Source organism: Lingula anatina, chromosome 1, assembly GCF_051362555.1.
Source record: "Lingula anatina isolate TDL-2025a chromosome 1, LinAna3.0, whole genome shotgun sequence".
NCBI classification, from domain to species: Eukaryota; Metazoa; Brachiopoda; class Lingulata; order Lingulida; family Lingulidae; genus Lingula; species Lingula anatina.
The window spans coordinates 27,996,388-28,014,232 of record NC_141767.1 but is presented as its reverse complement, the minus strand read 5'-3'; the positions used below and the strand labels follow the sequence as shown (position 1 = coordinate 28,014,232).

The following is a 17,845-nucleotide window of genomic DNA, read 5'->3' as shown; positions in this document are numbered from 1 at the left end:
ATTGACTCGACCAAGCAGTAGTTGGTTTTTTTGCACACAACTCACATTTTGCGGATGTTGTCATATGTACTTTTCTTCTCGAAATATCAGAACACAGCGACTTGAAACTTGACCTAATTTCGCATCACATGATCTGAACAACTCGCGGAAGCCATATTTCACCGGCGAGCCTTCGTGGCAGTAAGAGTGGGAGCTGTGTTAAAAGTGACAATGGCTTCAAACGGCGGGTTTCAAAATTCGGGCTATAACAATGATCGACCCCCGTCATCCACGGGTAGCGGTGACGCAGATGTTGCAACCGATCCAGCTAGTAGTAGCTTCTTTATGAACGATTACAAGAAGTGAGTTTTTTGACACTAGTACAGTGCATTTGGCTCGTCTGTCACGGTGTCAGTGTGTCATTGTCACATTCTTAATGTATAGTCTTGTTTTTGACATTCTTGAATATTGATACATTGTCTGAATTCTAGAATTCAAAATTTCTGATTATTTTCCCCATGGAGTTTACATCCTGAGTCTGTTAAAGGGTTTGCTTCATGCCGTCAGAATGGCCTGAACGGAACATATTCTTCAGAAAACATGCCCAACTAACGATATCTTTATCCAAATACACAAATTAAAAGCTCATTTTGTAAATTTTTGGCTTTAAAAAACGTCCTATTTGCTCGGCCTGGGAGTTAATGAGCTACGTGGTCACGTGGTCCAATGACGACAATCGAGCCACTGGAGAACAGAGCGTGCTTAGCTGTCAAACTGAGCTGCATTGTCTACCTGTAAGATGACTTCTCTGGCTTCTGATAAAAGTTTATACTCATTCAAATCTCTTACCCGAGGGGTCTAAATCCTCGTGAAGCTGTGTAAAACCATTTCCCGTCTAGTCATTTCTTTAACAAGCATTTCATTATGGTTATCCCAAGCTGTATAAAACACTGCATTTGAATGAGTTAAGGGAAATGTTGATTATTGCATATGAGGTCCATGTTATTTGTGAAATTCAATTTATTTTATTAAACCGCTGACACTCCGTCTTGCATACTTTTATTAAACTGAGGTAAACAATGCCCGTTACCTTTACAAGTCCTATCTTAATCATCTTCCTGGAACTTCCTTTACCTCTTAATTAGAGGGTTAAATGGCATTCAATTTGTCTTGCTTGTATCGAACGCACTCTCTATCTAAGCTTTACTCCAGTTATCTCAGGTAAAAATCTACCTGTGCGTTAGTTACAAAGCGCAGCTCCCGTAGACCTGGGGGTACTAGATAAAATCTGAACACCAGGTTTATCGAGGAGCTAGAGAAAGAAAGGAAGAATTTTTCCTGCACAACTTCATAGGAATTTTAACACGGACTTGATCCAGCTTAGACCTCCAAACTAACAGGGTGACATGGGCAATTTTCACAAACAAATCATAAAACTATATTTCAGTTAACCGCCTTTAAAAAAAAATATACCGTTCTGGGTAAATTAAAATAGTTATTAAATCGCAAGAATATTTTTGACTTAAATGATGATTTTATTATTAATGGAAATTAAGCTACTATATGAGGTACATTTGCTGTGATTACGCTGTCCTTCATGTTTTGCGTAAGTCTACATTTTGCTGTATGTGCTTGTAATCTTTTTAAATATGTGCGTACAATTTTTGCAGGTCTGGTTACCCCCCTGTTATGTGATGAGAGTATTAATTTGGCAATTAGTTCCTTAGCTTATTTGATAGAATTGCAGTGTAAAATTTTCAACAAGATGTTGGCGAAATAGCCCATTACTCTTTGTAGGTATTTCCCCCGTCAAAGTTTGTCTAAAATTATCTTTCAATCTTTACTCTTTCAAAGACAGTATAAAGTTACCTGACATATTTTCGTGTAAACTTAATGACAAGCCAAGTGTCTCCAGTTCATTCCGTACTCAATTTTACCCAAGCACATTTTTTTGTTGAGTAGATCTTTATAGCACGTTGTTATAAGCTTACAAATTTGCAAAAAAAAAAAAAATTGCGTACTGACGCAGAATTTGCGTTAAGTTATAAAATAATCAATCTTTTAAATTATTTAATATTTCAGATGAAATAATCTTCAGAAACAAATCCTCAAAGCATAAACGAATTAGGATAACGAACCATTTTATTATAGCAGTTCCCATTTTTTCTTTAATATAACGCTCTTTTTCCTGTTTTTCCTCAACACGTTTTCTTCCACGGAAGCCTCAAGATACCCTGAGAGCAATTTCTTTTATTAATGTTCGCGACCGTGTTTGAACTTAATTGTTTAAGTATTGATATTTAACGTCATTTACAAATACCAATAAAATAACCCCATGAAATAAATGAGATATATTGAAAAATATGAAAGCCCACCAAGACGAGTTTCATACCTGTTATTACCTGGCTTGGGAATTGCAGCGGTGCATAATTAACAGGTTTGTTGTAAACGAGCTTTTGGTCAACTACAATGCATTTAAAATGCATCAGCAATCAGTAAGTTTGCCAACTGATGACAGTTAATATGAAAGACTACCAGCTCTTGATATGATCTAAACCACCTGAGGTGACCATGATCTAGAGCATCGCAACTATTGTCACCGAAGTTAGTAAGTAAGTCACGGAAGACCGTCACAGACAAAGAAAGATTGTCAACGAGAGCTGCAATTTTGGTGAATCCCACGGCAACACACCGAGGCATAACGAAAATTCCTCAACTCCGTTCAACACAACTTTCCTTAACTTCTCCGTCTGTATGCACCTGCAGCTCAGTTGAGTCTCATAGACCTTTATCGTGATTGTCGTCACAGTACCACGTGACCCAGATCTGTTGCTTCATTTTTGCATATTGAGGTGAGGTTTACTAAAACGCTTTTTTTCTACTAATAGATTGTTTTTATAATTTTTAAATGGCGGGGATCGATTAAAACATACCTCTAGTGTATAGATTGAGTGCTGTATCTTCAAAATTCGAGAAATGGATTTTTACATGAACATTGTCCTTTAAGTATCCACTGCAGCGGGGTTTCATTACTTAGTCTTTAACTAAAGAGATGTGCGTGAACTTTGACACTAAGGGACCGTTCACATGGAAAGTCTATTTTCTAAAAATCTATTTTCTATTTGCGGTATCTTGTGATCACGGTCTGTGCCCTGAATAACCCACGGCGTAATTACTGGCAGCACGAGCCAGTTACTCCCTGCGCTGCCAGTAATTACGCCATGGGATATTCAGGGCACAGACTGTGATCCCAAGATACCGCGAATAGAAAATAGATTTTTAGAAAATAGACTTTCCATGTGAACGGTCCCTTATATTAGTGAGGGCTAAGATCTAATATATTCTTTTATTAGATCTTAGGTGAGGGGTGTTGCAGGATGGGAATTTGAGCACAGCATTTAATAACGTTTAAGAAATGTTTGCCTTCTTGTCTTATAATAGTTTATCTGAACGTGCATTGCTTAAATGTGTTTTCATTATGTCACCTTCATTTGTATATATCAAAATTTCAAATACAGCAATAGAAAACCTGTGGAAGTTAATTGTTTGTTTGTCTGTGTACAGGCATGATGACCTGAAGCAAATGCTGGACACAAACAAAGACAACCTAAAGCTGGAGGCAATGAAAAGGATTATTGGTGTAAGTATTGAATTGTAAGTAAATAAGTAAATAAATTAATTATTAAATAAATAATATCCCTTTTTTGTTAAGCACTAATTTCTTTTCTGACAGAAAAAATGTTTAAGTGTATGTGTCCTTTGCATGATAACTCATGTGATTCATACAGAAATAGAAATACACTACTGATATTGCATTTCTGTACTTATAGAGGCATCTTATGAATCCAAGTCTCTGGAGGAGTAAAGAAAAATAAAAATTTTCGTTTTAACAGAACAACTTATTTTAATGATAATAATAATAATAATAATAAGTTTATTGAGCACTAAATGGTATGAATACATTTTTAGGCTCAGTAGACTACATTATTTACACAATATATAAAGGATATACATTTATATATGTTTACATATGTATTATGCTTAAATTGCACATGTGTTAAAGCATGTTATGCTATAAGGTTAATTAATTAGTTAAGCTATTCACAGTATTATCAACAATTAGTGGCTGTGATGTACTAAATTGTAGGTGAACTATGTATTTAAACATCAGTTTTTACAAATTCTGCTATTACTTTGAGGCTTTTTTCACAGGGTGGATTCAGGAGAATTGACAATATCTGATCACTGTCCTCTAGACCCACCACACTGATTTTCAATAGCTCATCATGCATTCGTTGCCTTTCAACAGTGTATCTTGAACATTCCATGAGGAAGTGTTTTTCATCCTCTACACAGTTGCTGGTTTTACATTTTCTCTCATCAAGAGGAGTTTTAGGGTTTGTGTATCGGCCCCTTTCTATTGCTAGGTCGTGGTCACTTAGTCTAACTTTTGCCAGTGTTTTGATATCTAAGGAGGAGACACTCATTTTGATGTAATTTTGTAAATATAATTTTATCAAGTAAATGAATCAAGTAAATTTTGTAAATGTAATATTATCAAGTAAATGATGAAGTTGGAAACAATTAATTTTTTTCCACTTCTGTTTAGCTGATGTATATGATCATTGCAAATCTTTTATGGTTGCAAGAGCTTTGTTTTTATTAAGGGATGCTTTTCTGTGTCTAAGAATAGATATCTGAACAGTGGTATTGACTCAGCTTTTATTAAGTTTCTTTCCTCTATATAAAAGGATGAAAAAGTCCCGAGAGAATGACTCTTCATTCATTATGTTCATCTAAGGGGGAAAGAGTAAATTTAACTTACAGAGTTAATTATTGCTGTGCATAAGAAGCAGAAAAAAGAACAGTGATTGATTTTCTGACTTTTGGTGTCAAAATGTAGAAGAATCAAAATTACTTGAAAATCTGACTAAAGCAAAGTCAAGATTTCAAAACAATTTGCAGTTGCTTTATAGACCTACGGCTTCATTATGCTGTTAAACATATTAATCTGTGGATTTCAGCATTTTGCAAAAATGATATTTGAAGAAATGAAAACATGTAAAAGAAGTTCATCTGCACACAGGCTTGCATACACAGAGACCTTCCTAGATTTGAATAGCAATACATATAGTTTGATACATATTTTATAATGTGAAATTATGTTGGATTGAACTGTTTTGTTCTAGGATTTTACAATTTTTTCATCAGTTCGTGCTGTAAGTTAAAGAATTAGGGAATCCAACCCTTGCTATTTCCAAGAATGTTATTTCAAATCCCAGTGCACATTTGATCCTAGAAAACCATTCTAGTCAATAAGATGGGGCGTTTGGAGGTCAAGCTCATAGAGCTTTGGGGACTGGATCTGTTCGATGTGCCCACAAACTCATGAAATATAGATACCACAACTGGTATGATATTGGAAAAGCTGAAAATCAATACAGCTTAGTATTGTTTACTCAGACTTGAGTATTAGAGCTGTGGCTGTAAAATGTAGTTTTCGAGGCTGTTAGATTGAAATATTAGGATTAAGATTAGAATCCCTTGAGGCACTGTGGCATTTTCTTTTAAATTGTTCTTTGAAGAATGGGAGAATGGAGGGCAGTTGATAGTCATCCAGCCTGATTATCTAGGCTCAGTAAATCTTTCTAAGTAATTATTATCTTGATTTGTTCATAATCTTTATTTTGAATAAATGACAATGACCTTTTCAAGTTGCTGTCATGCTGATTATTCTCATACGATCTTTTTATTTCTATATTAAAGATGGTGGCCAAAGGAAAAGATGCCTCCGATCTGTTTCCAGCAGTGGTGAAGAATGTTGTGTCCAAAAATCTGGAGGTAATTATTTTCAGTCTCTTAATTTGATCATCAAATGAATTGACATTGAAGTCCATGGTTTTACTATTGCATAACTTTGTCTCACACCTTATAACAGAAGATGAGAAAAAAGGTATTACACTGTTATACCTGAGATACTAATGACAATTAAATTAGTAGCTTTTCCATAATATTATTATTCTTAGGGCAGAGAGGAAATTTTTATACATTGCTTATTTTGCCATATTAAACATTTAAACTAAATGAAATGATTTTGTTTGTGTCTTCAGGTTAAGAAACTTGTGTATGTGTACCTGACCAGGTATGCAGAGGAACAGCAGGACCTGGCTCTTCTGTCCATCAGTACCTTCCAAAGGGCCCTTAAGGTACCCCTCCTCTCACTCTCTCTCTCTGTTTCTCGCTACAAGTGGAATATGTGGACTTCGCGAAATTGCAAAGGGTCTTTGGAAAAAAAGTTCATTAAAAAGTGAAGAAAACCAATTTTGTACTTATTTTGATATAAATCTGTAGTATAAGCATTCACTCAACAGCCTACCTAAAAAATCTGAATCTGGCTGCATGACAAAGCCTATTTATTTGAAAGTGTGACTAGACAGTTAACTCTGATAAATTTTTTATTCGCATGATATTGTTTACAGTAAAAAAAAGACTCCTTGTGTGACTACTGGCCAGCTATGGAATAAAACTTAAAAGTATTAGAATATATTGCCTGACCAAAAGCATCAACTTAGGACCTGATATCTGCCTTATCACACATAACATATTTCTACCTGCAGGCTATCCTATTTGATTTGTGGTTAGAGAATACTGAACCTCATAGGTTTTTAGTACAAATGACATTTATTTTCTATAAAGGAAGTGAATCAAAAAGAAATTACATACCTACACATGTCATGTTGTGAACTGCAGTATACTAACTAGGTTATTGATGTAGTTTATCATGTAATGTCTTCATTGTTCCTTCCTGCTGACTGTTCTTTGTAGATTTCAATTGCAAATTTAGAAATTGCGTTCAGATTCGAAATGTATTTGATTACTGGTGATGAACTGGGTATAGGATGTCCTTTTATTTTAGGCATTTTATTTTATATAGCCAAAGATTTGCTTGAAGCTTTGTTATTGCAAACTTACTGAAATGATAAAGGACAGGCTTGAAAAGATTTCTGTGTCATGACAGTAACTTATTATTCCTTTCTTTTGGGTCACTGTGGTGGCTGTTGTTTTATGTCATGCCTAAGTGATTTTCACATGGTTTAAGTTATATGTAAACAATTAATGCTGCAAAATTTTAATCTTTAGTATGTATTTTTATATCTGTATAAAGATAACATCCCATTCCATGTGTGGTGACATTTAAAGGAATGACAAAATTTATTTTTATTTATATTAATTACTAGGTAAGGAAAATTTTGGCATACAGGTACAGACTAATCCCTCCTCTGAGAAAAAGTGGTTTTATTGCATGGTTGCTCTAACCAATTTGAATACTTAAAAAACAGGTTTGCTCCATGGTTTCTTATGAACATCACCTGATTAATCTCTTCATTATTTTACCTTTATTTTCATAAGGATCCTAATCAGCTTATTCGTGCCAGTGCCCTGCGTGTGCTCTCAAGTATCCGAGTGCCTGTTATTGTGCCTATAATGATGTTATCCATCAAGGAGTCTTGCAATGACATGTCACCCTATGTGCGCAAGACGGCCGCTCATGCCATTCCAAAGCTGTTCAGGTATGTTCACATGATTTTATGTGTTCGTGTTATATTTTCATCATTCCTGATAAGCGTAATTTATTTTAAGTTGGTAAAATTGGTGTGAAACTAATGTTATATGATTTTGTTAATTTTATATATTGTTGGTGCACTGTAAAAGAAATACAGTCCTTTGACTTGGGTAAGTAGAGATGTTTACTTGTACATGTATAACCTGTGTAGAATAACCCTGATCTCCTAAAAAAAGTTTGAATTATTAGCACATTTAGAGAATTAATTTATTTATTATCTATAATTTTTATGTAATTAATATGTTGATTTATTTTCATAGCCTAGATCCAGAGCTGAAAGATCAGTTGATTGAGGTGATTGAAAAGCTGTTGGCTGACAAAACAACAGTAAGTCTACAAGTACCTCTCTATTTATTATGAATGTGGATGAAAAGGACAGAAAATTGCAGATTAGAGATTTGTTTAGGCAATTGTAGCTGATGTTTAATTTTTGAATTTGAATTTTTAAAATTTAAATTAAAGTTACTCTGATGTATATTTTTCAAGATACAAGGGTGCATTCAGAACCAGTTGATCCGAGGACTAACTTGTCCGCAGATCAAATATGGCGTGACCCGAGATTAAATGCTCTGCCCCTGGTGGGAGGTGTGAAACCTTTGTCAAGTGCCCTCCATATTTGATCCGCAGACTACCTAGTCTGCAGTAACTTATTATTCCTTTATTTTGGTTCTAGCCCACAGATCAAATGTGGCGTGACCCACTTCAAAGCGTGCCGAGATTAATTTCCCTACCAATTGCTGGGAGGCTGTAATCCATTGTAAAGTGCCCTCCATATTTGATCCGCGGATTTAGTAACTTATTATTTCTCACATAATCCTGAATTTGCCCTAAGGCAGACCAAAAAGCATTTATTTTTTTATGTATTTCAGCTGGTTGCAGGAAGTGCTATCCAAGCCTTCGAAGAAGTTTGCCCAGAGAGAATTGATCTTATCCACAAGAACTATCGCAAGTTATGCAACCTGTTGGTAGATGTTGAGGAGTGGGGACAGGTGGTCATCATCAACATGCTGACTCGCTATGCCAGGACACAGTTTGTCAACCCTAACAGAGATGTGAGTGCCCAGCTTGCTAATAGCATCCTATTTTACTAGTGCACATTAAAAATTATAAGTGACTTAGTTGAAACTGTTATAAATGTATTATTGTTTGTGTGTAGAAAATACTTATAGTGGTTGTGCATTGTGATGTTGGTGGAAAAGTATTGCACATGTATTATTTTGTCAGTTTAGATTATAAAACAAAGTGAAAAGTGGCAGAGGATGCTGAACAATTTTAGTTGAAAATCTATTGTAAATGTAACATTATGTCAGTTTGCCAAATCTTGCAAATTTCTTATTTTATCATACTTGGAATTCAAAATATGATTTGCCAAAGTTGGGCAATTAGCAGGAGGACGTTGTTGGGATATGTGCATTACATCATTATAGATATCAGCTTATGGAGATTTGCACAGAAAAAAGGGTTGCTGTAACAAGAGAAAAATTCAGAAAAATTCTCTCAACTTTTTGTTAAGGTCAACATTACTTTTTTAGGATATGATAGAAGAAGAAAGTGAGAAAGCCTTCTATGGATCAGATGAGGATGAAGAGAAAGAAGACAAAGAGGAGGAGGAGGATGATAAGCCAAAGAAGAAGCCGTATATAATGGATCCAGATCACAGGCTTCTGTTGAGAAACTGTAAACCCTTGCTGAACAGCAGGAATGCTGCTGTAAGTAGATCTTGCAACTGTAATTTTAGCAATTTGAGTGTATTATGATTCTGTTTGTCCACACGCTCTGAAGTGAAGGGAGAGAGAGCAGGGGAACATTTTTGTGTGTGTGTGTGTGTATGCGTGGTTGTGGGCATACTAGTGTGTTTGTGCGTACTGTTTGCATGCATTTGTATGGATATGTGTATATATGTGTGGGAGAAAGTTAACAATTTTACCAATAAACATATATTTTTGTATGTGCAGGTTGTTATGGCAGTGGCACAATTGTATTATCACTGTGCACCCAGAGCTGAGGTTGGAATGGTTGCTAAATCATTGATAAGGCTGCTAAGGTCTCACAAGTAAGTAGATAACTGGGAATTTGATGTATTAAACAATATCAGTAGATATTATCGTAATGGATTTTACAAATCTCATTTCTTTTGTAAAAAAAAAAGTACTGGGAATGGTATTCATGAAATGATATGCATTTGTATTGTTTTCAGGGAAGTGCAATACATTGTCTTGAGCAACATAGCCACCATGTCTGTCAAAAGAAAGGTAAGATTAAATATGATTTATAAAATACACTACAAATGTTACTCTTTTTCTAACATCATACATCCAGTTCTGCTTGTAAAATGGTATTTATCGTTTTATTTGAACAAAGCATATTTATAGAAAAACTCTTTAATATGTCACACAGCATTCTGCTTAAAACATCATTTTTGAAATATGCTACATTTCATATATTTTCTTCTTTATTTCAAGGGAATGTTTGAACCTTTTCTCAAGAGCTTCTATGTCCATTCCACTGACCCCACCCATGTGAAATTATTGAAGCTGGAGATACTTACTAACTTGGGAACCGAGACAAGTATCTCAACCATTATTAGGGAATTTCAGGTAAGTACCCCGTGGAGGAGGGAGATTTTTTTTCAGCTTTTTAGATCCTGTATTAATAGTGTTTATTTGATTGGTGGGAAATTTCTATAAAAAGACCAGTATGTATGATAGAATGCCAGTACAGAGTGGATAAATCAATAATAGTCATCCCGTTTAAGGAATGCTGTACAGAAAAATGTTTAACAATTTTTTCCAGACCTATATTACAAGTACAGACAAGGAGTTTGCTGCTGCTACTATTCAGGCCATAGGCAGGTGTGCCAGCACTATACCTGAGATCACGGACACCTGTCTAAATGGACTGGTCAGACTCATGTCTAATAGAGATGGTAAGTGAACATAAGGCACCTTATTGGTGTATGGTGTCTATAAGTAATTTGGTGATTGCAATTACTCATTAATTGGTAATTGCTTTCACCTTGCCTTTTCCAGTGTTTTATCTTATCAAAATTGTTTGTCAATTTTAATTTATTCTCCCAGATTCATAGGTTATTGCTGTCACCTTGCCTTTTTCAGTGTTTTATCTTATTGGAATTGTTTAATTGTCAATTTTAATTCATTTTCCCAGATGTCTAGATGGAATGAGGGTGGTTTAGGATGAAATTTTTCAGCATATGTTTAAATTTTTCATTTACAGAAACTGTGGTTGCAGAAAGTGTGGTGGTAATTAAGAAACTTTTGCAAATGCAGGTGAGTATCTGATCATCCATAAATACAGTATTAATTATTATGAGATTAATGTAGAACAAGGAACAGTTCTAATTAGTTTTTGTAATGACCACTCAGTAATAAATAAACAACAAAGATTTAAAAAGCAGTTTTAAGCAATTATTGTTAATGATATTAACTGTTTGATATGAGAGTCATATTATAATACACACACTGTTTTACAAAAAATGTTATGCAAATGAATTTTGCAAAGCTTTTTGTGCATTGCTGCCCTTCACTTTCCCTCAGAATTCCATAATGATTTATCCGATTTTGATGTAACTTTGGTTTTTACTCTTCTTTAACACTAACAGAAGAGGGAACACAAAGTGGTGGTAATCATTGGCTTATGGGACAATTTTATTACTTAAAGCATGTTTTATTTATTATACTATGGTGTATATAAGCAAACCCTTGGTGGGAGCATTCACCCATTTTCAGAAACCATTTTGGGGTGGGTTTTGCCTGTCCCTTCCAAAGATTGAAGAAAGACACCAAGCCCACTGGAGAATGTTTTATATACTCATCAAATTCTGCACATTTTTTTCAAAAATTAACCCCTTTCTTATTTTTCAAAATTTTTCACATTATGCTTTCTAATGCATCCATGAATGGGGGGACCATTGGAGATAGAAGAATCATTCATTCTGCATGAAGGTTATCTACCATACTTAATTGATTAGCTTGGATATGTTTTGATTGGTCAAAGGTGGCATGGTGGCATGGTTTTTTTATATATTTCAACTATAAGGCAAAATAATCGGTGTATTTGACGTGTAAAAAAAAAAAAGAGGAAATTTTTTAATTTAATAATTCATTCATATCTGCAATTTTACTAATAATTAAGATGTTGTCCTGCTTATGTAGTCTACTCATTTTAATGTCTTCATGTTTTTCTACTGAAATTGGGGCCAATTGCATGCAATGCAATTGAGTAAGTCATATCATTTTTTTTAGAGGGGCATCTTTTCCATTACTCAGTTAATAATACTTTAATTTATTAACAAATTTGGATTTTGTACTAATGATCAACTAATTTTCTGTCACAATTTATACTGATTCCATAAGTAATCCATTGCAGTTGGAAATGAAAGAAATGACGCATTTTGCTCCTTTTTTTTTGTATTCTTTATGTATTGTTTTGCAGCACCTAAATAACTAGCAATTCAGAACAATTTATTGCATTTTGCTGTGCTTTTAACATGCTTGCGCTAAAACTCTGTCATCTCTGCCGTGACTGTGTATAGTCTACGGATTCTGTCTCACAGCCACAAGAACACAAGGATATCATTGTACACATGGCCAAGATGGCCCAGGACATCACAGTGCCCATGGCCAGAGCGAGCATCTTGTGGATGATTGGAGAGTATTCTGACCGAGTGCCTAAAATTGCTCCTGATGTGCTGAGACAGTGTGCAAAGAATTTCATCAATGAGGTATGTCAAAACTGTGAAGAATTTGTGGAAATTATAGCATTGTTCTACAATTCACATATCACCATAACTTTTTAAAAGTTATTCTTTTAAGAAAAAACAGAGCTTGTTTACGAAGACTTGCGTTTTTAAACGATAATTTAGATTTATATATCATTGGAATTAAATGAGAATTTGCTGTAAAACTATTTAATTAAATCACTTAAATCTTACAGGGAAAATCTCTTCTATTTTCTAGGAAGATATTGTTAAACTTCAAATCCTTAACCTAGCAGCAAAGTTGTGCATCACAAACTCCAAGCAAACTAAGCTGTTGTGCCAGTATGTCTTTAATTTGGCCAAATATGACCAAAACTACGACATCCGTGATCGTGCACGCTTCCTCCGTCAGCTTATCATCCCTGGAGAGAAAGCTGGAGCTTTTGCCAAGTATGCGAAGAAGATGTTTCTTGCAACAAAACCAGCACCTGTTTTGGAATCAAAGTTTAAAGACAGAGATCAGTTCCAGTTGGCTACTCTCTCTCATGTGCTTAATACCAAGGCCACTGGGTATAGAGAAATTCCGGATTTTCCCGAAGTAGCTCCAGATCCAACAGTAAGAAATGTGGAGGTACCTACAGCTTGGGTGGCAGATACCAATCTGCTTGCTCAGAAAAAGAAAAAGAAAGGTGGCAAAGTGAAGCCTGCTAAAAAGAAATCATTTTATTCTGATGAAGAGTCAGGTATGTGTAGGTCTTTTTCTGTGTGTATGTAATGCTAATCCAATGATTTTGTATGTGTACCAAAAACTACAGATTAGGACTTTTTTGTGCAGCAACAGCTCTTCAAAATTATAAATTAAACGATGATTGTGGTGCACACATGCACATTGTTATATATAATTTCCAGACTTGTGTAAAATTGATAAAAACTGATTTATGCATTTGCATTAATGTAGAAGAAGAAGATGAAGATGAGGAAGAAGAAGAAGACAGCTCTGATGAAACTGATAGCAGTGAAGAGGACAGTTCAGAGGAGGAAGAGGAATCAGATGAGGAAGAAGATGAAGAAGATGAAAAACCCAAGAAAAAATCTAAGAAAGTTGAAGACGAGGAAGATGAAGAGTCAAGTGAAGAAGTCGATAGCAGTGAGGAGGAAGAATCAAGTGAGGAAGAGGATGAAGAGGAAGAGAGCTCCGATGAAGAACCCCAACCTAAGGTAGGGGAATTTGTTAGTTTCATACAATCATGACAGTGTTAAAAGTTGAAGCACCTTAGTTAACAGTGAGTTAGCTTATATGTCACTAGTGCCCATACATAATTATTGATATCATAATGAGAATTCTTTTCAAAGCCTTTAAAAATTAGTAAGTTAATTTTCTTTGTTTGTTTGTTAATTTTTAGGCCAAGTCTACCAAAGCTAAAATGGGGGCTACTTCCAATGCAGCCATGCTGTTAGATTTAGATTGTAAGTATTGCTACATGTGTTCCATCAACAAATATGACTGGGAAGAACATATGCATTAATGTCTTGAATCCAGTGTTAGTTCTTACATGGCTGTCCGTTTAACTCTCCTCTTCTCAAAAGCTCTTTTGTTATAGTACAAACATCAGCATACATTTGCTGTAACATAGCACATTCTGTAGGTGATGCACATCTCAAATAACAACTAACATAATTCCTTTTCCTCATTAGTGACAATGTCACTAGGAGACACCCTTGTCAACCAAGATGCAGAGGAGGCAGAGGGTAAATTAGATGTAAACTATGTGTATACTTGTTGGCCAACAATGTGTCTGAACTAATTAAAGGATAATATATTTTACTAGGTCAGCTGTCCAAGAGGTTTTTGGTGTAATAGCATGGAAAAGGGTTGCTCTGGCTTCTTACTTTTCAACTTGCTTTTATCTTTTATTTTTATATTTTTTTTATCTTTTTTCCGTGATTAAAAATTAAGTAATAACTACGAAGATTTGAAAGTCTAAGGATACATAAGGTACTCATATCCAAGTATGTGGTTTGATCAGATAAAAATCTTGCATATTGTTTTAACATTAAAATGACCAGTTTTATAGGAAATGATACATAAACCAGATATGTAACAAAATTGTTATAGCTGTGTTACATTCAATAAGATGAGGGAAGTAATCTTTGGTGATATATTTATAAAATTTTATTGTTATTATTATTATCACAATAAAACTTAATGCATACAGATCTTTTTGATTAATAGCATGACTTGGTATAGCTGGTTGTTGGTTGGCTTTATCTTGCTGTTAAAAAAGTGCATGATAGGATGAAGTAAAGAAATCTGAAACTGTTTGAGTAGAAAAATATTATCAGTTTGGACCACAGAGGGCACATGTGTAGACTAACATTTGTTGGGCTAGTTTTCCAAACATTTTCATGATAATCCATTAAGGTACCAACTTTTCTATTTAGAAATGGGTGAAGGTGAAAAGGTGCCTATTTGTATTATACAAATAATAATATTGACATGAATTTGCATTCTTGTGTTTCAGTTGGCAGCACTGTAGCTAATCCAGCAGCAGTTGGGAAATCTGACTTCTTGATGCCAGTCCTAGCACAGGACATGAGTAGCCTCTCACTAGGAGGTGACACGGGAGGATCCACCACAGTAAGTGTGACAGAGACTTTTTTTATTTGGTAGGGGAGGAGGCTTGATGTGCAATTGTGGTAGATGTGACAGTATGGTGCAACAGAGTCCTTGTATTGAGAATTTTTTCAAGTTTCTTATGGTTGTAACTAACAGTTGTGGCAAGTGTGACAGTGTGATTGATGGGACAGTTTGGTAGGTGTGACATAGTTATTGTTTGGTACAATTGGGATGTAGGTGTTGAGAGTAAGTAGAATCCTATCAAATTTTTTTTACCTTATTTGTAGGTCACTGCCCCATCCTTCATACCAACCAAAACATATGAATTGCTGAACAGAATCACTGGGGGTGGCCTGAGTATCACCTACAGGTTCACCAGAACTGTGTCCATATTTTCTGAAAAAATGGCATCAGTGGAATTGACTTTGACGAACTCCAGTGACAAGCCTGTTCTTAATGTGAAAATTGGAGACAAGGTAGGCAAAGTCCGACTATTTTCATGAGACAAAGTGCATTTAGAATACCAAGCAATAAAACTAACTCTAGATTTAACTTAAGTTTGATATTAGATTTAAACAACATAAACACAATATGCGGCTGTCCTACTGGTAAACATTGGTATGTACACATTCCTTAACTTGTATTTTTGATGAACATTTCAGAAACTTCAGTCTGGAATGGAGATTTTTGATTTCCCTGAGATTGGTAAGTTATCTTACGTTTTATGTTTTAAAGGATTTATTACATGCATCTTAGTAGTTGAAAACAAACTGTTAAATATTTTTTAAAGTTTGCCAACTTTCATTTGTTAATGGCTAACACTATATTTATTTTAGGTAACCTTGGTGTTGGAGCCACTGTCACAGCGACTATGGGCATCAACTTTGCTGACACCACACAGCCAGCCACATTCGATGTCTGTTCACAGGAGAAAAAATTTTCTGTCACAGTGAAGGCACCGGTTGGAGAACAAATACAGCCAGTTAATATGGCAGAGAATGAATTTGACAAACAGCAAGGTATGTGATATAGTTTCTGTGTGTTACCTATTATGTTATCTGTTGTGAAAAGATAATTTGAATTAGCACGAATTTCAAATATTTTTTCATTTTTATAAAAGAACCTTTTTCATGTTTTGCCTTGTGCCATAAAATTTTGTTTATTTACTAATCAGAATAAGACGAAAGGGATGTATTTTAGTCTGTAAAGGTAAAAAAAAATAACATTGAATGTATGTTCACAGTTATAATAAAATAATTAAACACTTGCTTTTAGGTAAATTATCAGGAATGAATGAAAACAGTGGCACTGTGGATATGGCAACTGAAAATACAGACATCAAGACTATAAGTAGGAGAGTGTATGAGGTGGCCAATGTTGTACAAGTGCCCTCAATGCAAGACAATACCTACAAGTTTGCTGGCAAGACTCTGTCAGCAGGTGCCCTGGTGCTCATCTCAGTCAAACTTGATGGGAGGAAAGCAGCATTGAAAGTGAACTGTGAGAAGATGGTCATAGGCTCCATGCTGCTCAAAGACTTGAAAGATTCCTTGACAAAGAAAGACTAGGAGCCATTAAATTACTTACTTGGATATGATTTTGTTAAAAACTCAAAAACTATCACTGTGATTTCACAGAAGTGAACTGTTATGTATGTCAAATTCTTATATTTTTGTTGCAAATTATTCAAGAAAGAAATTAAGTAGGATGGCGCAAACCTCATTTGTTGTTACTGCATAGATTTCATTTGCTTTGTGGAACATTATTTATTATGATAATACTGTAATGGAGACAAACAAAGAAGAAACAAAGGACAAACTTAGTTCAATCTCACAACTTAATTTTTGGTTTAAAAAAATGAAATATGTGAATACAACATAGACTAAATGACCATTCTTGGATTAATCCTGTATCAATTTTGATTCTATCCAATGAGTTATATGATATTGTGAAACAGGAAAATAAATTTACTGAAGTCTGCGAAAAAAATATAAATCCTCACAGATAATAAAATATGCTTAGGTAATTGGTGTCTTTTCTTATTTTTTTATCAAAGTGCAGTTATGAATATTTTGTTGATTTTTTTTAAACGATGTTTATTCAAAAGAAATGGAGGCAAAGCGCTAAAAGCATTAGATGCTCTCCACAAAATTTTGTTGATAAGAAGCAGTATAAAGGAAAATGACAAGTTATCTTTAACCATAACCAGTAAGTATGCATGGTGCAGTAATATATTGAAAATAACAAGATAGTTTTAAAAATAATTGAAAAAATCATCGGCCAATTCAATTTAATTAAAGCTACCAAAAAGCTTTATAAGCAACAGTTAATGGACGAATCCAAATGGACTGACGCAAGTAAAATTGATCCACAATAGTAAAAATTATTTCAAATATATCAGTAAAAATGGTATACTTTTCAAAATGCTATAATAAAAATATAATTCAACATAAAATTAAACAAAATAAGATCCAGCTAATGCTATAAAATTAATACTTAAACTCTAATACAAAATTAAATGATGGAATGCTTAAAAAATCCACCAAGAAATTCAACCACAAAAATTGCATCAGTGAGCATAAATGTACTGTAAAAATGTTTACCTCTTTGGTTTAACATAATGTAAAAACTGTAAATATAATACCAACTTTAGCAATACCAACAAGTAATTTACTGTATCTATAGCAAAAACTCAATTAATGCACATGCAAATGTTAAATACCCTTTAAATTATTCCATATAATCTTGATTACTTATAACAGGAATCATGATTGCATCATAAGTAAGTGCATTACAATGGCAACTATGTTGCCTTTATTACAGGCATCTTATTTTTATCACAGCAAAAGCTGATAACCATAAGCATCTAATAAAAGCTTATCCTCAGCTTATCCTTTCAAAATTAAGT

At 34.4% G+C, this 17,845-nt stretch overlaps 1 protein-coding gene across 6 annotated transcripts; it reads left to right on the top strand.

The window, feature by feature from the left end:
• Positions 1 to 38: 38 nt before the first annotated feature.
• On the top strand, positions 39 to 16,963 carry LOC106181733 (AP-3 complex subunit beta-2-like). Of its 6 annotated transcripts, XM_087000812.1 has the most exons (24): positions 39 to 341; positions 3,544 to 3,619; positions 5,746 to 5,820; positions 6,090 to 6,185; positions 7,390 to 7,550; positions 7,864 to 7,930; positions 8,473 to 8,655; positions 9,136 to 9,312; positions 9,559 to 9,656; positions 9,801 to 9,855; positions 10,066 to 10,200; positions 10,397 to 10,529; positions 10,838 to 10,890; positions 11,223 to 11,243; positions 12,177 to 12,344; positions 12,580 to 13,063; positions 13,279 to 13,538; positions 13,724 to 13,787; positions 14,016 to 14,069; positions 14,843 to 14,958; positions 15,225 to 15,413; positions 15,600 to 15,642; positions 15,774 to 15,956; positions 16,213 to 16,963. In XM_087000812.1, exons 1-24 carry the CDS (start codon positions 211 to 213, stop codon positions 16,503 to 16,505), a joined length of 3,315 nt encoding a protein of 1,104 aa, XP_086856938.1. In that variant the 5' UTR covers positions 39 to 210; the 3' UTR covers positions 16,506 to 16,963. The 6 variants fall into 6 exon arrangements, with proteins under 6 accessions (XP_086856938.1, XP_086856941.1, XP_086856940.1 ...); XM_087000815.1 differs by lacking the exon at positions 11,223 to 11,243 and having other exon boundaries at positions 13,282 to 13,538; XM_087000814.1 differs by lacking the exon at positions 11,223 to 11,243.
• Positions 16,964 to 17,845: the final 882 nt, after the last annotated feature.